General features: G+C 42.9%; 1 protein-coding gene across 2 annotated transcripts; it reads right to left on the bottom strand.

Moving 5' to 3' along the window:
• Positions 1 to 12534: 12534 nt before the first annotated feature.
• Positions 12535 to 21714, bottom strand: creb1b (cAMP responsive element binding protein 1b). 2 transcript variants are annotated; one of them, XM_024406577.2, is made up of 8 exons: positions 21549 to 21714; positions 17398 to 17510; positions 16657 to 16827; positions 16320 to 16420; positions 16080 to 16228; positions 15646 to 15828; positions 15396 to 15552; positions 12535 to 14984 (listed from the first exon to the last, which is right to left on the bottom strand). In XM_024406577.2, the coding sequence occupies exons 2-8, from the start codon at positions 17500 to 17502 to the stop codon at positions 14840 to 14842; spliced, it is 1011 nt and encodes a 336-aa protein (XP_024262345.1). In that variant the 5' UTR covers positions 17503 to 17510; positions 21549 to 21714; the 3' UTR covers positions 12535 to 14839. The 2 variants fall into 2 exon arrangements, with proteins under 2 accessions (XP_024262345.1, XP_024262352.1); XM_024406584.2 differs by having other exon boundaries at positions 12536 to 14984; positions 16657 to 16803; positions 21549 to 21709.
• Between the last annotated feature and the right edge of the window lie 1016 nt (positions 21715 to 22730).

The following is a 22730-nucleotide window of genomic DNA, read 5'->3' as shown; positions in this document are numbered from 1 at the left end:
GAATTCCTTAAATTACTATTGGGCGTGTAATCAAAACGAGGGGAATTTCTCAATGGCTATTGGTTCAAAAACGTGTAACTTGAAATTAATTCTGACAAATAAATACATTCAGATAAATACATACATCTTCATCCTTATTGGTCTTCAAAATATGAATAATTAAGAATGACGGTCTCCCATCATTCAATGGGCGCATTCGATCATTCTGAGCGGCGGGACACCTGCTCATGGACCTGTGACGTGACCGGGCAATAGCGGTGAGACATGATCGCCGTAATCTACGTCGCGTGGTCATGTCGTCACAAGGCAGCATGGTGTATCGTCCAGAAACATACATCTAGTTTCCATAAAACATACACTCACCGAACAGTTTATTATTTAAACGAATGTAATCAACTTTCACCCTGTGCAAAACACGCCCGATTAATCAAATCCCCTCATTGTACATGTCCAATTTTTTATTTTGATGTAACCCTTATTTAATTAGGCAAGTCAGTTAAGAACAAATTCTTATTTTACAATGACGGCCTACCCCGGCCAAACCCTTGGCTGGGCCAATTGTGCGCCGCCCTACATAACAATAACGAGGCTATATACAGGGGATACCAGTACCGAGTCAATGTGCGGGGGTACAGGCTAGTTGAGGTAATTTGTAAAGTGACTATGCATAGATAATAAACAGCAAGTAGCAGCAGTGTAAAAACAAAGTGGGAGGGGGGTGACTACGACTTGGGGTGGTAATTTTTTGGGGCCTTCTGACACCACCTAGTATATACAGCTGAAGTCGGAAGTTTACATACACGTAGGTTGGAGTCATTAAAACTTGTTTTTCAACCACTCCACAAATTCTTTGTTAACAAACTATAGTTTTGGAAAGTTGGTTAGGACATCTACTTTGTGCATGACGCAAGTGATTTCTCCAACAATTATTTACAGACAGATTATTTCACTTATTCTAGTTGGTCAGAAGTTTACATATACTAAATTGACTGTGCCTTTAAACAGCTTGGAAAATTCCAGAAAATTATGTCATGGCTTTAGAAGCTTCTGATAGGCTAATTGACATCATTTGAGTCAATTGGAGGTGTACCTGTGGGTGTATTTCAAGGCATACCTTCAAATTCAGTGCTTCTTTGATTGACATCATGGGAAAATCAAAAGAAGTCAGCCAAGACCTAAGAAATTAAATTGTAGACCTCCACAAGTCTGGTTCATCCTTGGGAGCAATTTCCAAACGCCTGAAGGTACCACGTTCATCTGTACAAATAATAGTACACAAGTATAAACACTATGGGACCACGCAGCCGTCATACCGCTCAGGAAGAAGACGCGTTCTGTCTCCTAGAGAAGAACGCACTTTGGTGCGAAAAGTACAAATCAATCCCAGAACAACAGCAAAGGACCTTGTGAAGATGCTGGAGGAAACAGGTACAAAAGTATCTATATCCACAGTAAAACAAGTCCTATATCGACATAACCTGGAAGGCCACTCAGCAAGGAAGAAGCCACTGCTCCAAAACCGCCTTAAAAAAGCCAGACTAAAGCTAGAAACAAAAATAGAACTGTTTGGCCATAATGACCACCGTTATGTTTGGAGGAAAAAGGGGAAGGCTTGTAAGCCGAAGAACACTATCCCAACTGTGAAGTACGGGGGTGGCAGCATCATGTTGTGGGGGTGCTTTGCTGCAGGAGGAACTGGTGCACTTCACAAAATAGATGGCTTCATGAGGGAGGAAAATGGTGTGGATACATTGAAGCAACATCTCAAAACATCCGTCAGGAAGTTAAAGCTTGGTCGCAAATGGGTCTTCAAAATGGACAATGACCCCAAGCATACTTCCAAAGTTGTAGCAAAATGGCTTAAGGACAACAACGTCAACGTATTGGAGTGACCATCACAAAACCCTGACCTCAATCCCATAGAAAATTTGTGGGCAGAACTGAAAAAGTGTGTGTGAGCAAGGAGGCCTAAAAACCTGACTCAGTTACATCAGCTCTGTCTGGAGGAATGGGCCAAAATTAATTGAGCTTGTTGTGGGAAGCGTGTAGAAGGCTACCCGAAAGGCAATGCTACCAAATACTAATTGAGTGAGTGTATGTAAACATCTGACCCACTGGGAATGTGATGAAAGAAATAAAGCTGATATACAACATTCTCTCTACTATTATTCTGACATTTCACATTCTTAAAATAAAGTGGTGATCCTAACTGGCCTAAGATAGGGAATTTCTTCTAGGATTAAATGTCAGGAATTGTGAAAAACTGAGTTTAAATGTATTTGGCTAAGGTGTATGTAAACTTCAGACTTCAACTGTAGGTTCTGGATGTCAGGAAGCTTGGCCCAAGTGATGTTCTGGGCCTTACGCACTAACCTCTGTAGCGCCTTACGGTCAGATGCCCAGCAGTCGCCATACCAGGCTGTGATGCAACCGGTCAGGATACTCTCGAAGGTGCAGCTGTAGAACCTTTTGAGGATCTGGAGACCCATGCCAATTTTTTTCAGTCTCCTGAGGGGGAAAAGGTGTTGTCATGCCCTCTTTACAACTGTCTTGGTGTGTTTGGACCATGATAGTTCGTTGGTGGCATGGGCACCAATTTGAAACTCTCAACCCGCTCCACTTCAACCCCATCGATGTTCATGGGGGCCTGTTCGGCCCATCTTTTCCTATAGTCCACGATCAGCTCCTTTGTTTTGCTCATAATGAAGGAGAAGTTGTTGTCCTGGCACCACACTACCAGGTCTGTGTGCTTTCTGAGGTGCTGCTGTGTTCTACTGTGTCAAAAGCAACACTGAGGTCCAGAAGAATCAAGATGGTGGGGAATCCTATATCTGCAGCCATGAGCAGGTCACTAACAGCAGCCTTCACCAGGGCTGTCTCAGTACTGTGCATGGGTCTGAAGCCAACTGGAGAGCTTCATAAAGCTGGTTAGCGCTGAGGTGTGAGTGAATTTGAGTTGCCACCATCTTCTCCAGAACTTTAAATATAAATGGGAGGTTGGAAATAGGTCTGTAGTTTGAGAGGAGGTCTAGGTCAAGAGATGTTTTTTGAGCAGAGCGGTGATGGCAGCAATTTTGAATAGTGACGGCACCTGCCCACTATGGAGGGACTTGTTGAACAGATTTGTTAAAAATCTGGATGAGAGCAGCTGAGCATGTTTTGAACAGTGATGTTGGAATAGGGTCGAGAGTGCCACTGGTAGTTTGCATTTTTTTATATTAGTTTATGTTAGCAAAGTCACTTAGAGGATGAGCAGATATGGGTGGTGGTGTAGGAGCCAGAGTGGGGTTAGATTTGGAGGATAGTATGTTCTCTCGGATGGTGTTGATTTAAGCCTTGAAGAACTCAGCAAATATATTGCATTGTTCGGTAGTTGCTATGGGAGGGCCAGAGTCTGTAGGGTGGAGGAGGTGACTGATGGTGGAAAACAAGGTCCTAGGATTTCCTCGGGTGTTGTCTATCATGGCAGAGTAGAAGGTGGAGCGGGCTACTTTAATGCTTTGAAATAGCAAGCCTGGTGGTCTTTATAAGCCAGTAGGTGGACAGTTAGGCCAGTACTTCTCCACAGACGTTCTAGCTTGCGGCCAATGATGTACTGTATATAAACCCTGTATTGCTGATTCTATATATTGGCCAATGAGAGGGTTTGAAGCCACCTGTTGGCCATATTGGCACTCCCCTGGAGAACAGTCCTCCATAGGAATGAATGGAATTCTACAGTATTTCAGTTAAATCTTTCAAGGACAAAATTAAATGTATGGAAGTATGTTTGTTGTTGTCGGAACAGTAACATTTGTACTCTACAATTATTTTTTTTAAGGAAAATGTTGTATTTTTATGTTTATTTATATAACATAATTATGTATGCATTAAGGTGTCTAAATAGAATAAACGTGTCAAAAACAAATATAGACATTAATAAATGCATTTTTATAGCTTCCAAAATCTTTTTTACAATGGTAGAGGAGTAACAAGATTGCTGTGCGGTGGCTTCAATACAGCGTCCCCTGTCAATCATCCAGGGTTTATTACACATCATTGGTCTTCACGCAACTCAGCTCCTCTGTGAACCATGGCGATGACCATTGGAAGGACAGTTTACATGTTTTTCAGGGCCAAGGCTGTTTATGGTCCTTAGAGTGCTGCTATACAGGTCAACCATCACACCAGGCGTGAACTCATGACAGTCAGCTTGTAGGGCAGGGCAAACAGACTCCTGTAAGATGGAGGTGTCTAGGGACATGATGTTTCTGAATTGAATAGTGCGCTTTAATAGGGTCATTTTAATGACTGGAATGGAATCAATGGAACAGACTCAAACATGTGTTTTCCGAGGTGACGAACCAGCACAGGTGTAACCATACTGACTAACGAGGTGACACCAATTTGCGCGCCCCACGTGCTAACATCCAACCTCGAAATATAAAAACTAAAGCCAATTTCTTTGAAAAGTACCCCACAGGGTGCTTAACATTGTTATTGTCTTTCTGTAGGAGCAGAGCCCCTGCTCCTACGTCGCTGGAATCGGTATACAAAGCAAATGGACAACGGAAATCTGGAGCAGCTAGCACCGAAAGGGTCTTTGTCTTCTCAGAAGCCTCCAGACAGTCAGGGCTCCAACAGAAGACAACGTTCGCATTGATCAAATCTGTAAGTGGCGCAACAATCTCAGCAAAGTTCTTGCAAAAAGTCCAGTAGTAGCCAGCCATTCCCAAGAATCAGCGCAGTTCCTGTTGAGAAGCTGGCACTGGAAGGTTATTAATGGCCACCGCTTTTGCCAGGACCGATTGGACTTTTCCTTGCCCCACCACCTTCCCGAGATATTTCACTGTTGTTCTGGCAATTTTGCTCTTTGACAGGTTAACTCTCAGGTTGTGAGCTGCGAAACGCCCGAACAGACTCCTAATATCCTGAAGGTGTTGGGGTCTGGTGATGCTAAATAAGACCATATCGCCGAAATATGCCTCCACATTTTCCAGGTCATGTAGCACGATGTGCATGAGCCTTTAAAACTTAGCTCCAGAATTTCATAACCTGAACAGGAGATGAAGGTAGGAAAACAAGCCATCAGGAGTGACAAAAGCAGACAACTCTTTGGCACACTCAGTTAGAGAGACCTGCCAATATCCCTTCAGCAGATCAAACTTGCTAACATACAGTACTGTTGATGATAGTGAAGACATCAAAACTATGAAATAACATATATGGAATCATATAGTAACGAAAAAATATGATATTCTAAAGCATTGCAACAATGTTGCCTTTTTTCTCCAGAGACAAGTAAGACATCAAGATCTTCTAGAATCTCTGAGTTACTCAACTGCACAACAGGCACAGGGTGTATTGGGCTTTCCTTGTGCTCTTGAGGAAGACTAAGAGCAGAATATCACTACCGGTTTCCACTGACTTCTCCGCCCGATCATAGAGGGTGAAGTATGATTTCAAAATGTTGACATGACACAACCAGTTTTTTTTTTCCTGCACTCCGGTGTGGCGATGATGTCATCTAGATTACCAATTTTTTTCACTATAGAGTAAGGGTCTGAAAAGCGAGTTTGCAACAGTGACCCCAGAATGGGCAACAAAATCAGGACTTGGTCACCCACATCAAAAGTGCGGTTTCGGGCCTTCGATTGTACCAAACTTTTATTTTCATTTGCGCCTTCTCCAGATTCTCACTGGCAAACTCACACGTGCGGTGCAATCTGTATCGAAAAGCGCAAACGTGCTCCAACCGATTTGTTTTTGTGTTTAAGGTGTTGGCCTGCAGCAACCTCTCTCTCAGCAATCTCAAAGGATCTCTGGCATGATGTCCAAACACAAGCTCATTCGGACTAAAACCAAGACATTCCTGAACAACCTCCTGCACTGAAAACAGCACAAGAGGGATCCATTCATCCCAGGGATCCATTCAAACTCAAAGCAGTAAGCTCTTAACATTGACTTCAAAGTCTTATAAAATCTCTCAAGAGCACCTTGAGACTATGGGTGGTAGGCACTAGAGGGGCAATGGGTAACACCCAATTGCTGTAGCAGTGGCGGGAAGACCTTTGACATGAAATTTGAACCTTTGTTTGATTGCACTACCTGCGGGAGCTCAAACGCTGAAAACAATTTCACGAGGGCCTTAACAACACACGGAGCTGTGATTTTTCTCAGTGGAATGGCCTCTGGGAAATGGGCAAAGGACCAACACAATCCACCAGAACCATGCTGAAAGGTTTGTCCAAAGCAGGAATAGGCAGCAAAGGTGCAACCGGTTCAACTTGGTTCAGTTTACCCGTCCGCTAGCAAGCACAACAGGATTTATAGTAAGTCTTGTTTCAGACCAGGCCAGAAGAATTTATGCAAGAGACGGTCATACGTCTTGTTGACCCCAAGATGGCCTGCCATACTACCATTGTGAGCCAACCTCAGTATCTCTTGTCAAAGTGTAACTGGAACAGGGGGCCTCCCGGGTGGCGCAGTGGTTAAGGGTGCTGTACTGCAGCGCCAGCTGTGCCACCAGAGACTCTGGGTTCGCGACCGGGAGGTCCGTGGGGCGACGCACAATTGGCCCAGCGTCGTCCGGGTTAGGGAGGGCTTGGCCGATAGGGATATCCTTGACTTATCGCGCACCAGCGACGCCTGTGGCGGGCCGGGCGCAGTGCACGCTAACCAAGGTTGCCAGGTGCAGAGTGTTTCCTCCGACACATTGGTGCGGCTGGCTTCCAGGTTGGATGCGTGCTGTGTTAAGAAGCAGTGCGGCTAGGTTGGGTTGTGTATCGGAGGACGCATGACTTCCAACCTTCGTCTCTCCTGAGCCCGTACGGGAGTTGTAGCAATGAGACAACATAGTAGCTACTAAAACAATTGGATACCACGAAATTGGGGAGAAAAAGGGGTAAAAATTCAACAACAAAAAAAAGCGTAACTGGAACAACAATTTGAGAAACATTGGGCCAATCGTCTTGCCCAGAAGTGGCGCGAGAATGCCATTTCCTTATTAGAACACCAACTCTCTCCCCAATTCCGTGGTATCCAATTGGTAGTTACAGTCTTGTCCCATCGCTGCAACTCCGATACGGACTCGAAGGTCCAGAGCTGTGCATCCTCCGAAACACAACCCAGCCAAGCCAAGCCGCTTCTTGACACAATGCCCGCTTAATCCTGAAGCCAGCCACACCAATGTGTTGGAGGAAACACCATAGACTTGGCGACCGTGTCAGCGTACACTGCGCCCTGCCTGAGACAGGAGTCACTAGTGTGTGATGGTACAAGAACATCCCTGCCTTGTCAAACCCTCCCCTAACCCGGACGACGCTGGGCCAATTGTGCGCCGCCCCATGGGTCTCCCCATCAAGGCTGGCTGCGACAGAGCCTGGACTCGAACCAGGATCTCTAGTGGTACAGCTAGCACTGCGATGCAGTGCCTTAGACCACTGCGTCACTCGGGAGACCCACCTTTGGGGTTTTCAAGGGAGAGGTCAACTCAGGAGGTTTACCAAAATCAGGATCCCCCATAAACTTCTCAGACAGATCTACCATGGTGGGATTGTTGACATCCTCCTCAACACTAGACTTGTTCCCGGCGACTTTCTTAGACAGCATGTGTAACAGCACAGACTGGGAACACTCTAGGGTACTTTTCTGATTACCGATCAGGTTCCTCTACTCTGAGTTCCTTACAAATGACAGGATTTGGCATGACCTTCACTCCAGCCAAATCGTTTCCCAAAAGGAATGAGACCCCTGTCACTGGTAGGCTAGGCCTCACTCCAACGATCAGACTCAAGTTCTACATTATACAAAAGAACTTCCATGCAACCCAACTCCACACCTTGCACTAATACACTGTAACCAGTTTTTGAAGTGTCAGACAAAGGCAATACACCCTTCAAATGAATAACTGTGCTGCCCAGTATCTCGCAGTATCTTCCCCGGCTACTTAACAGCATAGCCACTCTGCAGAAACATAAACCCATCTGAAACAAAGGGTTCATGCACATCCGATCCAAAATGTTGTTTAGGAGATACACCAGTCACAACATAAACTTAATGGGCTGTAGTGCTCCCACAAGAACAAACTGCTTTTTCTCTCTCTTATTTTTATGTTTCAACTTAGGACACAGAGACAATGTGTCCTTTCCCACGGTAGCAATGACAAACTGGCAGATACAAAAAAAAACAGTTTGGCACCGATCCTTATCTTTGGGCACTGTAGAAAAGGACTGAAACCTCGCAGTAGGAGGTGACTTCTCTGGATTGCTCTTTGCGTAGAGATAACTACTGGGTGCTTTGGTCATCTACAAGAACTGCAGCTTTCTCAGGAGTGAGATCATTGTGCTCATAGATGTAGGTAGCAACCCTTTTCGTGAAGGCAATTTTTGAACTGCTTGAGAAGTACGAGTGTCTTTAAATCCTGAAAGTCCAAAAAGACAGGCTTGTTTTCTTACGAACTTAACATGGCTTTGTGATTCCGTCTTTTGTAATTTACAGAAGTGTTGTCTGTTGGTCTTGAGAGATGTGGAGGGTTAACACCTTTAGTTGGCTCTCCCTATTTGATTTCTAGACAAACAATTCTTTATCTGATCTTCCCTGTATTCGTTTTGCTGTGTGGGGAACAGAGGGCACATATATACACATATTAATCAGGGGGAATGGGAACCAGGTGGACGTAATGAGACAAGACAGTCGCGGTTGGTGGTAATGAATCCAGTTCAGTGACGCCTAGAAGGCCGGTGACGTAGACCTCCGGAGCTGGTGAACAGAATGAGCAGCAGTACCAGGGGAAGAGTGTCTTTCAGGACACCTCTTAGCTTGACCTGGTAAAATCAACTATGTTAGCTACATAGCTAGTAGCTAGCTAATGAACAGATTTCCAGTCCCAAAGAGAGAACTATGAAAATACAAAAACACAATTGCAACAAAAATATATAATGTTATATCACTTGAGAATAATGAAGCAAGTCCTGGTCTAATTTCCGTTTCCTAACCTCAGATACAGAATCCTGTCTGTGGATGAATGTCCCAAAGAAAGTCCTGGAGAGACTGAAGGGTATATCTCCAACGTGTTATATATGCTATTGGTTTACTGTTACAATTGGTTGTAGGACTACCAAAATACTGTTAAAAGTAACAATACATAGACCTAGAACATGTATGGACAACCTTGCTCTTAAGAGGTCTAGCTACTGTGTGTGCAGGTTTCTGTTCCAGCCTTGACCTTCTGGCTATTATTTGTAATAGACACTATTCATCTAACTATCATCTCTTGTTTTGGAGTAAGATGAATGTTTAAACCCACTAACCATTTACATATGCATTCTTTGTATGATATGAAATAGTGTTGATTCTTTGATTTAAGTACAGTGCATGTTTTGGTCATTTAACATTCCTTGTTTGTCTGGTTTATCTGGTTGTCACTTACTCTCATTTTGTCTGATTATATTGCACAGATTTGCAGCTGATGTCATTGATCATTGTTAAAGGTGTAACAATCTCTGTATGGCTGACCTAGGATGCAACCCCTGTCCACAACAGCACTTCATACCCAGGACAGCATCCCTATTCCCCGCGACTTTGTATCTGTCTAAAGTGTGGATCGTTAGGCGCTTTAGTTTAATGCTGTTCACAGACAGTATATACAATGGACAGATACACAACTGGAACACAAAAAAACCTCCCTTAACAGGATTACATTATGTACAATAAATGGTATTTAAAGATTACAATTTGTAAAATTGGCAATATTCAAACAGGGCACAAAAGTTTAGAAAAAGGTTATTGTTCAAAGTTCCACTATGACAGGCTGTTCATGCAGGAAGTAAAGCCAGGTTGTGTACCTCAAAATGGTACAGAAACCAAACCACTATAGGCTATTGATATTTTTTTTGTTCATTCAGCTACTTAAATTGAATTAAATGCTAAATACAAACGCCTATAGGCAAGTTTACCTCTTGGTATCTTCACTGGTATTTTGTCAAGATTAATTCAAGATGAATTCTTCTTCTGTTCAAGCAAACCTCACCTACTGTTTTGTAAGCACCATTGACCTGCTCTGCTCAGTTCTGCTCCTGTAATAAAATAATTAGTTTTACAGAGCTGGCAAAGCTGAAACTCAAGGTGTGCTGTGTCAAATTGCATCCCTTCAGCATGAATCCATAATCTACCCTGAAAAAGCTCTGCTAAGAGATTACCTCTGCAATTTGTCATGCTTGGATTCAGCCGCACAAATGACTTGTCAAAGCGTCTGTAAAAACTGAAAGAGTAGGGCCAGGACAAGGTAATGATTCATACGACTCAATAGATGGCTTTGCCTTTTGCAAGCAACAGAAGAACAAAATTACAGTGCTACCCTTGCACAATGATAATCAGAAACATTACTTTCTGTGACCATTTCACACAAACCCAACCCACTTTTCTTTTTACAATACCATTCACATAATATGATGAATGCTGTACATTATAAACAGTCTTTTAATGTAGAAAAATAAAGCAAGCAGAGTGACACTGGATTGACTGAATCTCAACGTACAAACACAGTAAAAATGATAACCATTAACAAAGTACTCCCATCCTAACAGAAAACTCAAGAAGTTATGCTTTGTTATATGTTTGATGTGCATGAGATGAATCTGGGTATTCACACTGAAGATACATTCCAATTCCAATGTGTTGATTTGTTTTTCATGGTTCACCCAGGATCAATATATTTAGATTCCTGATGCGTCCTTCTGAATACAAAACTAGGATTCTGGTGCTGATTATTTCCACAAATAATGTTTTTTTTTTTAAAGATATTACAGGTTTGGAGTTGGCTGAACCATGTATTTATTTCACATTCAATTCAGGAATATTCTAGTGTCTAAAATTAATTCTTATTTATAAAGTACAAACAAAGGCAAAAAATGTAGGAAGAAATGCATTTACTGTACCGGGACATTACATATGACATAATATCTAACAAAAAGAAAAGAAGCTTTCGTTGCATGATGGTGTAGCTTCCTAGGCGGGCGGCGGGGGGGTGCTCTGTGATGAAATGCATTTATAGTAAGCATGTTACAACATTCGCAAGAGGCTTTTACAACCACTTAGGGCTCTCAGTCCTCTGTACAGATGAGTGGTGTGGCCGGCAGAATCACATTTATTTCTTAGCCATTTACAGCTTAATGAAACCCAGAGGACTAATTTAACTAATATGTCTTATGGGTCGTAATAGCTTCCAACAGGCTGTTCACTCGCCTGTCTCAAAAGAAGATGAGCAGAGCACCACAAAGCATGGTGAGTTTAAAAAAGGCCTTTTTCTTAAATAGCTGCCGACATTGTAATAGGCCTGGTAAGCTAAAGGAATACACATTATATATTTTTTTATTTTTTTATGTGCTGCAGTATATGATACAAATATGTTAATCTATATTGGTTTCATATTATGCATAACAATTTTCTTATCAAATCAATAGAAATATCATAGTAAAATCTACACATGCATGTACAGTAATTATATCAAAAGAAAAATAATCAATATGTAATACAATATGGTACTACTTTATCCTATCATAAACAGAATATAAAGTATCTATGTCTGTGATGTTGGAAGATTGATCCCAAGTCCTACATAAACCTACCAACGAAATGTTAATGTAATTGTATACACTACCGTTCAAAAGTTTGGGGTCACTTAGAAATTTCCTTGTTTTTGAAAGAAAAGCAAATGTTTTGCCCATTAAAATAACATCAAATTGATCAGAAATACAGTGTTGACATTGTTAATGTTGTAAATGACTATTGTAGCTGGAAACGGCAGATTTTTTATGGAATATCTACATAGGCGTACAGAGGCCCATTATCAGCAACTATCACTCCTGTGTTCCAATGGCACGTTGTGTTAGCTAATCCAAGTTTATCATTTTAAAAGTCTAATTGATCATTAGAAAACCCTTTTGCAATTATTTAGCACAGCTGAAAACTGGTGTCCTGATTAAAGAAGCAATAAAACTGGCCTTTAGACTAGTCGAGTATCTGGAGCATCAGCATTTGTGGGTTTGATTACAGGCTCAAAATGGCCAGAATCAAATAACTTTCTTCTGAAACTCGTCAGTCTATTCTTGTTCTGAGAAATAAAGGCTATTCCATGCGAGAAATTGCCAAGAAACTGAAGATCTCGTACAACGCTGTGTACTACTCCCTTCACAGAACAGCGCAAACTGGCCCTAACCAGAATGGGAAAAGGAGTGGGAGGCCCCGGTGCACAACTGAGCGAGAGGACAAGTACATTACAGTGTAGAGTTTGAGAAACAGATGCCTCACAAGTCCTCAACTGGCAGCTTCATTAAATAGTACCCTCAAAACACCAGTCTCAATGTCAACAGTGAAGAGGCGACTCCGGGATGCTGGCCTAGGCAGAGTTGCAAAGAAAAAGCCATATCTCAGACTGGCCAATAAAAAGAAAATATTAAGATAGTCAAAAGAACACAGGCACTGGACAGAGGAACTCTTGCCTAGAATGATCAATTAGCCTTTTAAAACAGCGCTCTGTACACCTATGTAGAAAATTCATTAAAAAATCTGCCGTTTCCAGCTACAATAGTAATTTACAACATTAACAATGCCTACACTGTGTTTCTGATCAATTTTATGTTCTTTTCGTGGCCCCAGAAAACGTGCCTTTATTATTATTTATTTTTTAAACAAGGACATTTCTAAGTGACCCCAAACGTTTGAACGGTAATGTACTGAATGTATGTACAGTAGTACACTCACCATAAATATGTGTATGCCGGAGATTACAAATGTATCTATTCCAACAAGATTTACTTAGGTGAATTTAATCTCAGATAATTGCCATTAACCATATGTAGTGTGTACTGACAACTTTTTCCAGTATTCAGACATTAATCTGTTTTCTTCAGTAGTTATATGGGATCCATATTCCACCACCACCTAGCAACAGTCCAAATCTTTAGAGCGTAACAAAAGTAGCTCAAATCTCAGATATCAAAATGTAACGAAATACAGAAAATACCCAAGACACTTGAAATGGAAGATGAATCCGAGTTGATGGGTTATACTGATTATGGAGGTTTAACCTAAGCACTGAGATCTAGAAAATAACATAATCTGATCTCATATGATCTACTGAGCAGGGCCCGGTTTCCTGATAGCGATGGAATTTAGGCGTGTTTTAACAATGTATCTTTCCCAAAGATGTAACATGAGTTTCCCAAAACACCACACAGAGAGAACGCTCGTTAAGAGCGTCGTTTGATCATGTGTTGATACTGATAGGATTGAAAGAAAGGGAACTTTCCTCAACATTATAATTATTTCACAATACTGACAACAGATCAGCTCCTAGAGTGATATTACCATGGCCGCAGGAAGTTGTTTTGGGGTGGGGGTGCTGAATTTTTTTGTCGACGGGCGAGTTGGGGGGCTTTTCCCCGCTCTGCGGATGAGTATTTTTCTCCGCTCATACAGGGGTAATAAAGGCCTAGTGCACCAATTTGGTTTATTCAAAGGCCTAGTGCACTAATTTGGTTTATTGTGATTTATCAGGGGGCGATGCAGCACCCTCAGCACCCTTACTTCCCGCGGCTACGGATATTACCACCCATGGATGCAAATATTGAGGCGCCTTAGTCTAATGCTTCCCCACTAAATCAAAGATTTGGCACATCATTAAGCACGTTAGGCTACACATCATGAAATATATTGAGACAAATTACAAACAGTAGCCTACAAGTAGCAAAATAGAACTCAATTGATTGAACATGGTATGTATTTCAATAGGACTGAAATAGGCCTACATCCTACTGTTTATATTTTAATGCAGTCATCTCGGTTTTCATTTGGAGCATATTTTTACACGTTGCTTGTTTGTATCAATTACAAAGACATTGGCACCTTTGCATTTGTAGTCAACATTGTTCTGAAGTTATCGGCGGACACAGAGAGACGGATAAACCATGTGATGTTTAGCGGAGATCTTCTGTACATAAAGGACAGATCTAACGACGCACTGCTGTTCTACGAGTGGCCTGAAGCATGCGTTAGATTACGAGCGCTTTCAAGTGCAATGTTAATAACGAGATTTAACGAGGCTCCTACAAAGGTTCTAACGATGAACTTAGCCTTAAGATGCTTTTGGGAAACCGGGCCCAGGGAAATCTACAATGTCTTAACTGACTCCAATGCCAGGGTTCTGGAGGCTACCTTGACTTCCTAGTCTTGACTTCCTCTTGAGCTGATTGGACATTCAGACACTAACCCTATGGTTTGATTGGCTAACCATTGTTAGTGAAGACATAAGAGGCTTTGGGTTAATAACAAATGACTATGTCAGAAGTCTGTGACTTCTCTTCCCAGTATTCAAACCCCAAACAAGAAGCTTGAATAGTGTAAAAGAGTTAGTGTTATGTTTCACCACGTTATCCCTGGAACCACAACTGACGAATGAATCCTCATCCTTTCAGTTCCGCGGTGGGATAATATTGAGAGAAGTTGGGAGAGGCAAAGAAAGATGAAAAGGTGGATAACAAGTGAGCGGGAGAAGAAGGAGTGGAAGCAAGAGGATGTGAGAGAGAAGACAGGGTGAAAATGGATTGGTGGATGGGAGATTGGGGGACGTATGGGCCAAAGTGGTCATGTTTACTACAATTCCCACAAAGCACTGTCCATCACTGATCTCCCGTCCATCAATCCATTTTCATTCTGTCTTCTCTCTCACATCCTCTTGCTTCAGATGTCATGGGTCATGCCCGTAGGCCAATGCTTGGCAGAGTCTCTGTACAGGTCAGTGGGCAGTCTGATGCCCGCTGAATAGGGAGTGACAGTTGGGCTAGGATGGGTTATTTTGAAGCTACTCAGATTTATGGCAGTACAGGTCTTTAAGTGCTTTCAGTTCCTCTATGAGGGTTTTGTTCTGGTTTTCCAGCACGGCCACGCGGTTCTCAAGACACTTGACATACTCCTTCTTCTTCCTGCGACACTCGCGGGCCGCCTCTCTGTGACACAACAAGAACCAAGACACAGTTAGGGAAACCTCTGGCTATTGGCTCAGCTAGCATGGGATGGTACACATCATCTTCTCTAGAGCAGCTTCTAGTTTTGTGCCAAAAACTCTTGAAGTTTTTCTTCATTTGTATTTGTAAATATGTGTATATATAGCCTGTGGCTGCATAGAATTCTTCCACTCCTTTATGCTGTACATGTTTTGTGTTGTATGTTATCGGTCTTGTATCTAGCAATCCGTCACCACACATGACGTTATTGGAATTGAATGAATTGATGGTCTTGGTTACACTTTACTTAATGCAAGCAGGTATAATGTTTGATTACTTGTAGCATGTATAAGCCCTACAATGGCTTATTATAAGGTTTACAGGTCTCCAAAGGGAACCCCACTCTGTCCTTACCTGTTCTTCATGAGTCTGACCTCTCTCTTGCGGGTAACTTCTACCTCTGGGCCCCCCTGGCCAGACAGGGCAGGGGAGGAGGCCATGACCACCCCAGGGGCGATGGTGCTAGTGGGGGCCGTGCGGATCTGGTAGGCCTGCACATCTCCTGACGCAGCTGGGGAACAATGGAAACGATCCAAACGATCTCAAACACTCCGATTGACTGTGCGTTTTTATCCATATCAAGAGGTAAGGCACTACCACTCACCTTGCACTACCACCTGGTTGCTTGGCACCAGGATCTGCTGGCCGTCCGAGGTCTGAGCGTACTGCAGGATGGTGGTGCCCTGCTGGGCGGCCGCAGCGTTGGTCATAGTCAGGGTCTGCAGTCCCTGGATCCCGTCTGTTCCATTATTGGCCAGCTGGATTGCCCCTCCCTGGGTGATGGCGACTGGGAGAGGAGAGGGAAGGGAAGGAGAGAGCAAGAGAGAGACAAAGAGAATACAAAGAAAGACAGAGAATGAGGGCAGACAAAGAGAGAGCGAGAGAAGGAAAATAATAAGGTTGTAACATTAGCAACTAAACATCTTGCTTAAAATACCCTCTAAAATTACCTCTGTCAGTGACTGAAAAAATAACTTTTGCTGCTCCGATGACCATGACATTGTTGAGTAAAAGAACAAAGGGTCAAACGTGACGTACTGTACTGGCCACTGCTGGTCTGGTAGATGGGGCATGATGTGGGCATGGTAACCGTGGTGATGGCGGGCGCTGTGTCCTCCTCCGATTTCTCTTCCTCGATCCTGGGAACTCCTGGGGTGTCACCTGATGACAGGTCATTCAGGATCTTCCTGTTAGGGTTAGAGGGCAGGATGTCAGATAAACACCAAGAAACACCTACAGTAATCACAGCACTGCATTATCACACACACCAAAGTGTACCTATATGAGGGGCGTCGTGAGAGGATCTCTCTGCGTTTCTGAGAGTCAGTCACACTGTCCACTGACTCCTGAGAGTCTTCACTCTCTGCTAGGGTGGAGATCTGGAAAAGTCCAATCAGGTGTGTTAGTGCTGGGCAGGAACAAATACTTACATACACTGTATTTCTTCAACACCAGGGTTGGTGATCATAATTGGTTTATTATGACCAGGTCTGGTTGGGGTCACAGTGAATTCTTCTAGTGCTAAGTTGTTGTTTCTAAGCTAGGATTTTGTTAAAGTTTTTTATCTTGATGACAAAGCTCTATAAATAAAGGTTAGATGAGAAGGTCTACTCACCTGAACAGTCTGGACCTGTGGTGACTGTATGACAGAGGGCTGAGCGGCCTGGATGACGCCGTGAACCTGGACCGTCTGGCCATTGGGCAGCTGCACCAGGGTGACCGTAGGACCGCTGGATGTGGCGTGACCTGCTGCCATGGAAACCTGCAAAGCATAAACATAATCCTGCTGTCCAGGGGACACACACCTATAACTAGAACCCCCGAGTTCTCCTGGTCTGGAAAAACTTGAGGTTTTCTGGGTCCTACTACTTATGTTTATAAAAACACCTGTTTGCTACATTTGTTTGTCTCTGTATGTATACATATTTACTGCATTGGTGTGCATATGAGAATGAAGCGGTAGCGTGAATCATGTCAGTATATTTTGTGACATTCTACTGTCTCCTGCTTGCATCAGCCTGTTCTGCTGTAACTGAAGTTGTGGGGGAGGGGGGGGGCGACCATTTCCATGTCTTCCTATTTCTTGTACAACAGGGTCATGCTGACTACCGTCTCCCAGTGAGTCATACTGTATATATCTGCTGGGTGTGTGAAGTGGCAGATCATTCCCTATCAGTCAGTGAGTATTCAAACCCTGTGAGGGACTGGGTCCAGTCATAGATGAGTCAGTGGGGTAGTGAGTGGAAGTTGTAATGTGCGAGTGTGTGGTAGGGAGGCAGAGTAGGCTTACCTGTGAATGGTAGTAGTAATGTTATACTGTACTAGTGTGTGGTAGGTTGATGGGCCGGCTACTTACCTGTGCCAGGGTGGCTATCTGTGCCTGGGAGATCTGTTGGCTGTCTATCTCTGACACTGCCGTGTCTCCTCCCTGATGAACCTCTGCTCCCGACTCCATGGTCATCGACTTAGCTGTAGGGGAAAAGGGAGAGAAGGACATTAGGGTTAGAGAGGGCTTAGATGGGACTTTCTGATACATTTTATGGATGTCTTGTTATGATCATTAAGGAGAAAATCTCAGTAATGCTAATGATCATTTCAGCTGGTTTGACCTGGTTTTTGTTCAGAGATATGGTAGTATTGTGCTTAGTAGTACTTTCTACTGGTACTTATTTTTGAAGGATTCAACACAACAGATAGTTAGTTACCTGGCACCAACTGGTATTTGGGGGCGACAGGTAGCCTAGTGGTTAGAGCGTTAGGCCAGTAACCGAAAGGTTGCTAGATTGAATCCCCGAGCTGACAAGGTAAAAATCTGTCGTTCTGCCCCCGAAAAAGGCAGTTAACCCACTGTTCCCCTGAACAAGGCAGTTAACCCACTGTTCCCCTGAACAAGGCAGTTAACCCACTGTTCCCCTGAACAAGGCAGTTAACCCACTGTTCCCTGGTAGGCCATCATTGTAAATAAGACTTTGTTCTTAACTGACTTGCCTGGTTAAATAAAGGTAAAAAATGTTGCTATTATCATGCTAATTACCGTGTAATAGCAGATTGTGAGCAATGCATGTAATTAATCTACCTTCACACCTCACTGAAAGGAAATCAGTGGAAAGCCTGTCTCTAGAATCAACCCTGTTAGGCAAGTGTTTCTGCAAACTGCCCACAGCCGTCCTTCCAGCTTTAATGAACAGAGTATTTAATAACTGAAACAGATGTGGATTATGTGACTGTTTGTAACTGACCCAGTTGTATATGTCTTGTGTCACTTAAAAGTGACTGGCAACATGATAGCTTGTACCTCTCTCAGAAGTCAGGCGGGGTGAAGCCGCTTCTCACAGATGTAACTGAGAGGTCCAATGTAAGTGGATAAGTTCTCAGGGCTATTCCTAAGCGTTATCATACTCTTCTAAAGGTACATAAGAGAGTTGGGGCTACCCTTTGACAATGTGATTTTTGGGCTGGAAATCTTTTTAGGAATGTCCTGAGACAACCTTGGAAAACATTTGGCATTACTATAAAGAACAAATGATTCCGTTCTGGCTGAGGAATAGCTTGGAGACTGGCGTAGCGGAGTAAGGAAGTGAGGTTCCTAGGTTATAAACACACACACACACACTAACAAGAATTTCCCTACACCTGCAATAACATCTGCTAAATATGTGTTTGCGACCAATAAAATGTGATTTGACACAAATACACACCACTATCCCCTGGAGAGGTCATTCTTCTCATTGTCTAGGAATGCGTCACTTTCCTCCTCGTGGGTATAGGGCCTAGCAGCTAGCGTGTGTTTGGTTTGGGCAGCTGACATTTCCCTCTGGTCCTCTGGGACACCTTGTTCAGCAGAAGGCCTGTACATCCACCTAATGGCTGCCAAACACAGCATGGCTGCACCTGAAATGGCATCCTATACCCTACATCAGGAGTCCCCAATAACATTCAGCCGTGGGCTGATCTTTCCTTGTGCGGATGGTCGGAGGGCCGGAACATAGTTCTAAATCATTTGTACAGTGCAAACAGACCACAAGAATCTCAAACGATATTAGACCTTAATTTTAAACCTTAATTACAGTGGAATACAATCACATATGCCTCGCTATTTATGCGTGGGAATACTTGGGAACAGATTTACTAAATTAAAATAATTTTGAGCTAATTCCTTAGTGATTTTTCAGTCTTTTATGTCCAACAAAAAAATCTTTAAAAACTATGAATTTTTTTCTCAGAAAACTTGGGGGGCCAGATAAAATTATTTGGCCCGTGAGTCGCCTTTTGACCAGAGACCCATAGAGCGCTGGCCGGGAGAGTGTGCTGGCCTCTGGTCAAAAAGTAACGCACTATAAAGGGGATAGGGTGCCATTTTGGACTCATGCCATTTTCTTCCTTCTCTAGACCTTTAAGCTTAAATATTCTCCGATAGCTGTTGCTAAACTCCACAGAGTCCGACCAACTCAGACTTGGCAAACATGTGCACTGCCAGAAACCCATTACCAACATGTTATGCAATGGCTTTATCCGCTAGAGGCCTTTCCCAGATTCCCAAAACACTTCCGCCTCGTACTCCTCTGTCTTGTCTTGTCAATATGCCATGTCTCTAGACTAGCCAGAGAAATGTTTCACCTAACAGCGATAGCTAGGACAGAACACACACATGGGACAGTGCTCTCAGGCAGTCTGTAGCCATAGGCACATATGTGTTATGACTTGTCTGGCCTGCCAGTGCCACCCCAACGGCGCTAGCTCTGTCTGTCAGAGAATACAATGTTGGCAATTCCCCTACTACCAGTGACCATTGGCTGGCTGCTAAACATGGTAGTCTGGTTGTGGAGGGAGGGCCAGCAGCCACAAACCCTCCCTCAGTGGAAAAGCAGGGTCATGAAAGAGGTGCCTGTTGCAGACAAAGGGAGAGAAACAGCTTCATTCTCCCCTGCTAGTCAACTCTTTTTTCTTGCCCTTTTTATTTTATTGAACCTTTTCAGATCCATAGAGAAAGAGCATGACAGAAGAACATTTGTGGAATAAAGCTATCAACCATGAGTGTAGCCTATTGATTTTGACAAAAAATATTTTGACAATGTAATTACAAAAAAAAAAGAGGTTTTTACTAAATAGCAATGCAACAGTAATAGTGTGTAGAATGATTAATCATTATTCAAGTCCCATTCAAAAGAAGGCAGAAATGAAAGCATCGTGAGCTCACACACTGCATCACAGTCGGTCACAGTGCATAACGTCTCTGTTGAATCTTACAGAGTTCGCCCTCTTCAAAAGTCATTGGGTGTGTTCGAGCGGTAAGTAACCGACTGTCGACAATAGTCGAGGATTGAAGTTGAGGGAGACAGCTGAAAGTCGGACACTAATGTGGTTTTCCACAGCAAGGCTCAGTGCAACATGGCAGTATAAAAAAAAGATTTCTCTAACCACCATTTCACACATTTTCAAACTGTAAATATATGTGTTTACATTCAATTGTACATATCGACTTTATATCTGCTCAGTGACAAGACAGAGAGCCACATGGAGAGCAGCGACGCCCTCGTTGTGTCATACCATTCATAAATAGCTTTCCATTGGTTTTACATTTAGTTCGCGAAAATTTTTGTGAACTTTTGAGAGCGATATATAACATTATATCATGGTGTATAATAAGTGAATATCCAAAATAGGCTGACCAAAAACTCATAGTGGCCTAATGCGTTTGAGGATGTTTTGGCTAGACTACACTTACATAACTTTATTTTGGCACAAAAAAACGACTAGAAGCAAATAGACTAGCATTACGTGATGGGTCATATTATTATAGCGAACCAGGCATATGGATACATAATTCCAAATTAGGGCACTTGTCTAAATTGACGATTTCTTATTATAGACTAGGACAGCAAAGCAACAACCCTTCTCCCAAAGAGTTGGTTTGACAAGTGGACTAGGCCTACCCCTATAAATAAAATCGACATTTCTCATAATTTCTTATTCTGGTTTAAGAAAGCCAATACATAATTTTGCACTTTAAAAATTTAAGCTCAATAATACCCAACACATTTTTTTGTACGAACAATTATTTAGCAGTTGAGTTTGGCTTATAGGACCACTACATTTTTTAGGCTACATAAAATCTAAGATCGACCCTTTGCCTTTCTACTCTACAGGCGGGGATAGGCTACTGCGCAAGAAGACCCACAGCGCGCGAGTAGAGTAGCCTTCAATAGGCTATAGAAAGCAGAAAGTCTCATATTTGATCACAGTGCGCATTTGCTTGGAATGTCGCATCACAGACTATGCTGTTCAAACAAGCAATGTTCTCGATCCTGACTGGCGAGCTAGCATACTCCTCATTCCCTGCCTTTTTCTACTAGCCGCAGCAGACTCCCCTCCCTCCATGCCTGCATGACTGCCTGAAACAAGCCCGCCGCCATGATCTCTTTGTTCATCCGATATGAACCGGACCAGAATACAGTTTATGTGGGACGCGCCTTGTCTCTCTTCCCCTGGACACTAGTCCTCTCTTACCGAAACAGACTCCCTCGGTCACTCCCGGGCCCTCGGAGCTCCACTTTTATTCAGGCCGACACGTAAGAGACCGCGTCAGGCTACACCTCCGTCGCGTCACCGAGAACAACAACACCGAGAACGAGAGGGACGAAAATCAAATCGTCAGCGGCACCATCGAGAACGAACGAATGATGGGCGGAACAAGCCGAACAACTGACGGAGTAGACCGAAGTCATCTCGAAAATGGGCGGAAAGGAACGAACGTTTAGGCGAGACATAAATGGTCATAATTCTGTTACAAAGTAGCAGCATATTTTGATACATTTAGCGAGGTTACTTGGTAGCGACTAGTTGGTACGTGCCAACCACGTGAAGTGCAATGTTACAATGTGGCAACCTGTGCTGTGTGTGTCCCCCAAGGTTATTATAGTAAATGTAGTAAAAATATGAAATCAAATAATTAACAAACCGCTAAATGTATCAAAAACAAAAATATACTTACACTATTTTACTGTATTTGACTCCAAAACTAAATAAAACACAATAAAAAACATCATTACTTGTTTTCAGTTTTCGTTTTTTTCTCTCAAAGTTTTGGGCAAAATCGAATGGGGTTTTCACGATTTTTTCTAAAGTGTTTTTCAGCTTCTGAATCTGGTGGGTCACATTGAGATTTACTTTAATTCAAATGTAGACTCAGCAAAATTATATTTCCACAAGCAGAGAGACAGATATTGGTTGTGTTCCCCTGCTCAGATGATGCATGCATTATCTGACGGCACCAGCTTTTCTATACATTTTGGTTACGTCCCTCTGCTCAGAATTTTGCGAAAGCATGCCAGATCTTACAATGCAGATCTTACAAGGTATTTTTTGTGTCAGCTAACCACATCATGTGGTTTAGTAGTCTGGTGCTCAATTGCACAGACAATGACTTGGCATGCACCCATTGGTTGATGCATGCAACTTCTGAGCAGCGGTACGCAACCATGATGTGGTTAGCTAATATCTAAAATACCTATCCAAGTGTTGTAGGATTTGGCAGGCGTCAGCAACGTCTGAGCAGATGAACACATGCTCCCATTGAGATGAGCGCAAATGCAATAATTTGCTCTCACACAGTCACACAAAGTATCTGCACATGTGCACAGGTACTTCAAACTGCTAACTAACAATGGAGGTTTGAGTGTTAAGCTGAAA

The sequence above is a fragment of the Oncorhynchus tshawytscha genome, linkage group LG03 (genome assembly GCF_018296145.1).
Source record: "Oncorhynchus tshawytscha isolate Ot180627B linkage group LG03, Otsh_v2.0, whole genome shotgun sequence".
Taxonomy (NCBI): Eukaryota; Metazoa; Chordata; class Actinopteri; order Salmoniformes; family Salmonidae; genus Oncorhynchus; species Oncorhynchus tshawytscha.
Note: the sequence above shows the minus strand (reverse complement) of the source record. Positions and strands in the feature narration are given on the sequence as shown.

Coding starts and splice junctions, on each gene's coding strand:
- creb1b (XM_024406577.2), bottom strand. CDS start 17,502: ATGACCATGGAGTCGGGAGCAGAGGTTCATCAGGGAGGAGACACGGCA. Junction 16,229..16,319: donor TCACGACGCCCCTCATATAG/GTACACTTTGGT, acceptor TAACCCTAACAG/GAAGATCCTGAATGACCTGT. Junction 15,829..16,079: donor GACCAGCAGTGGCCAGTACA/GTACGTCACGTT, acceptor CTCCTCTCCCAG/TCGCCATCACCCAGGGAGGG.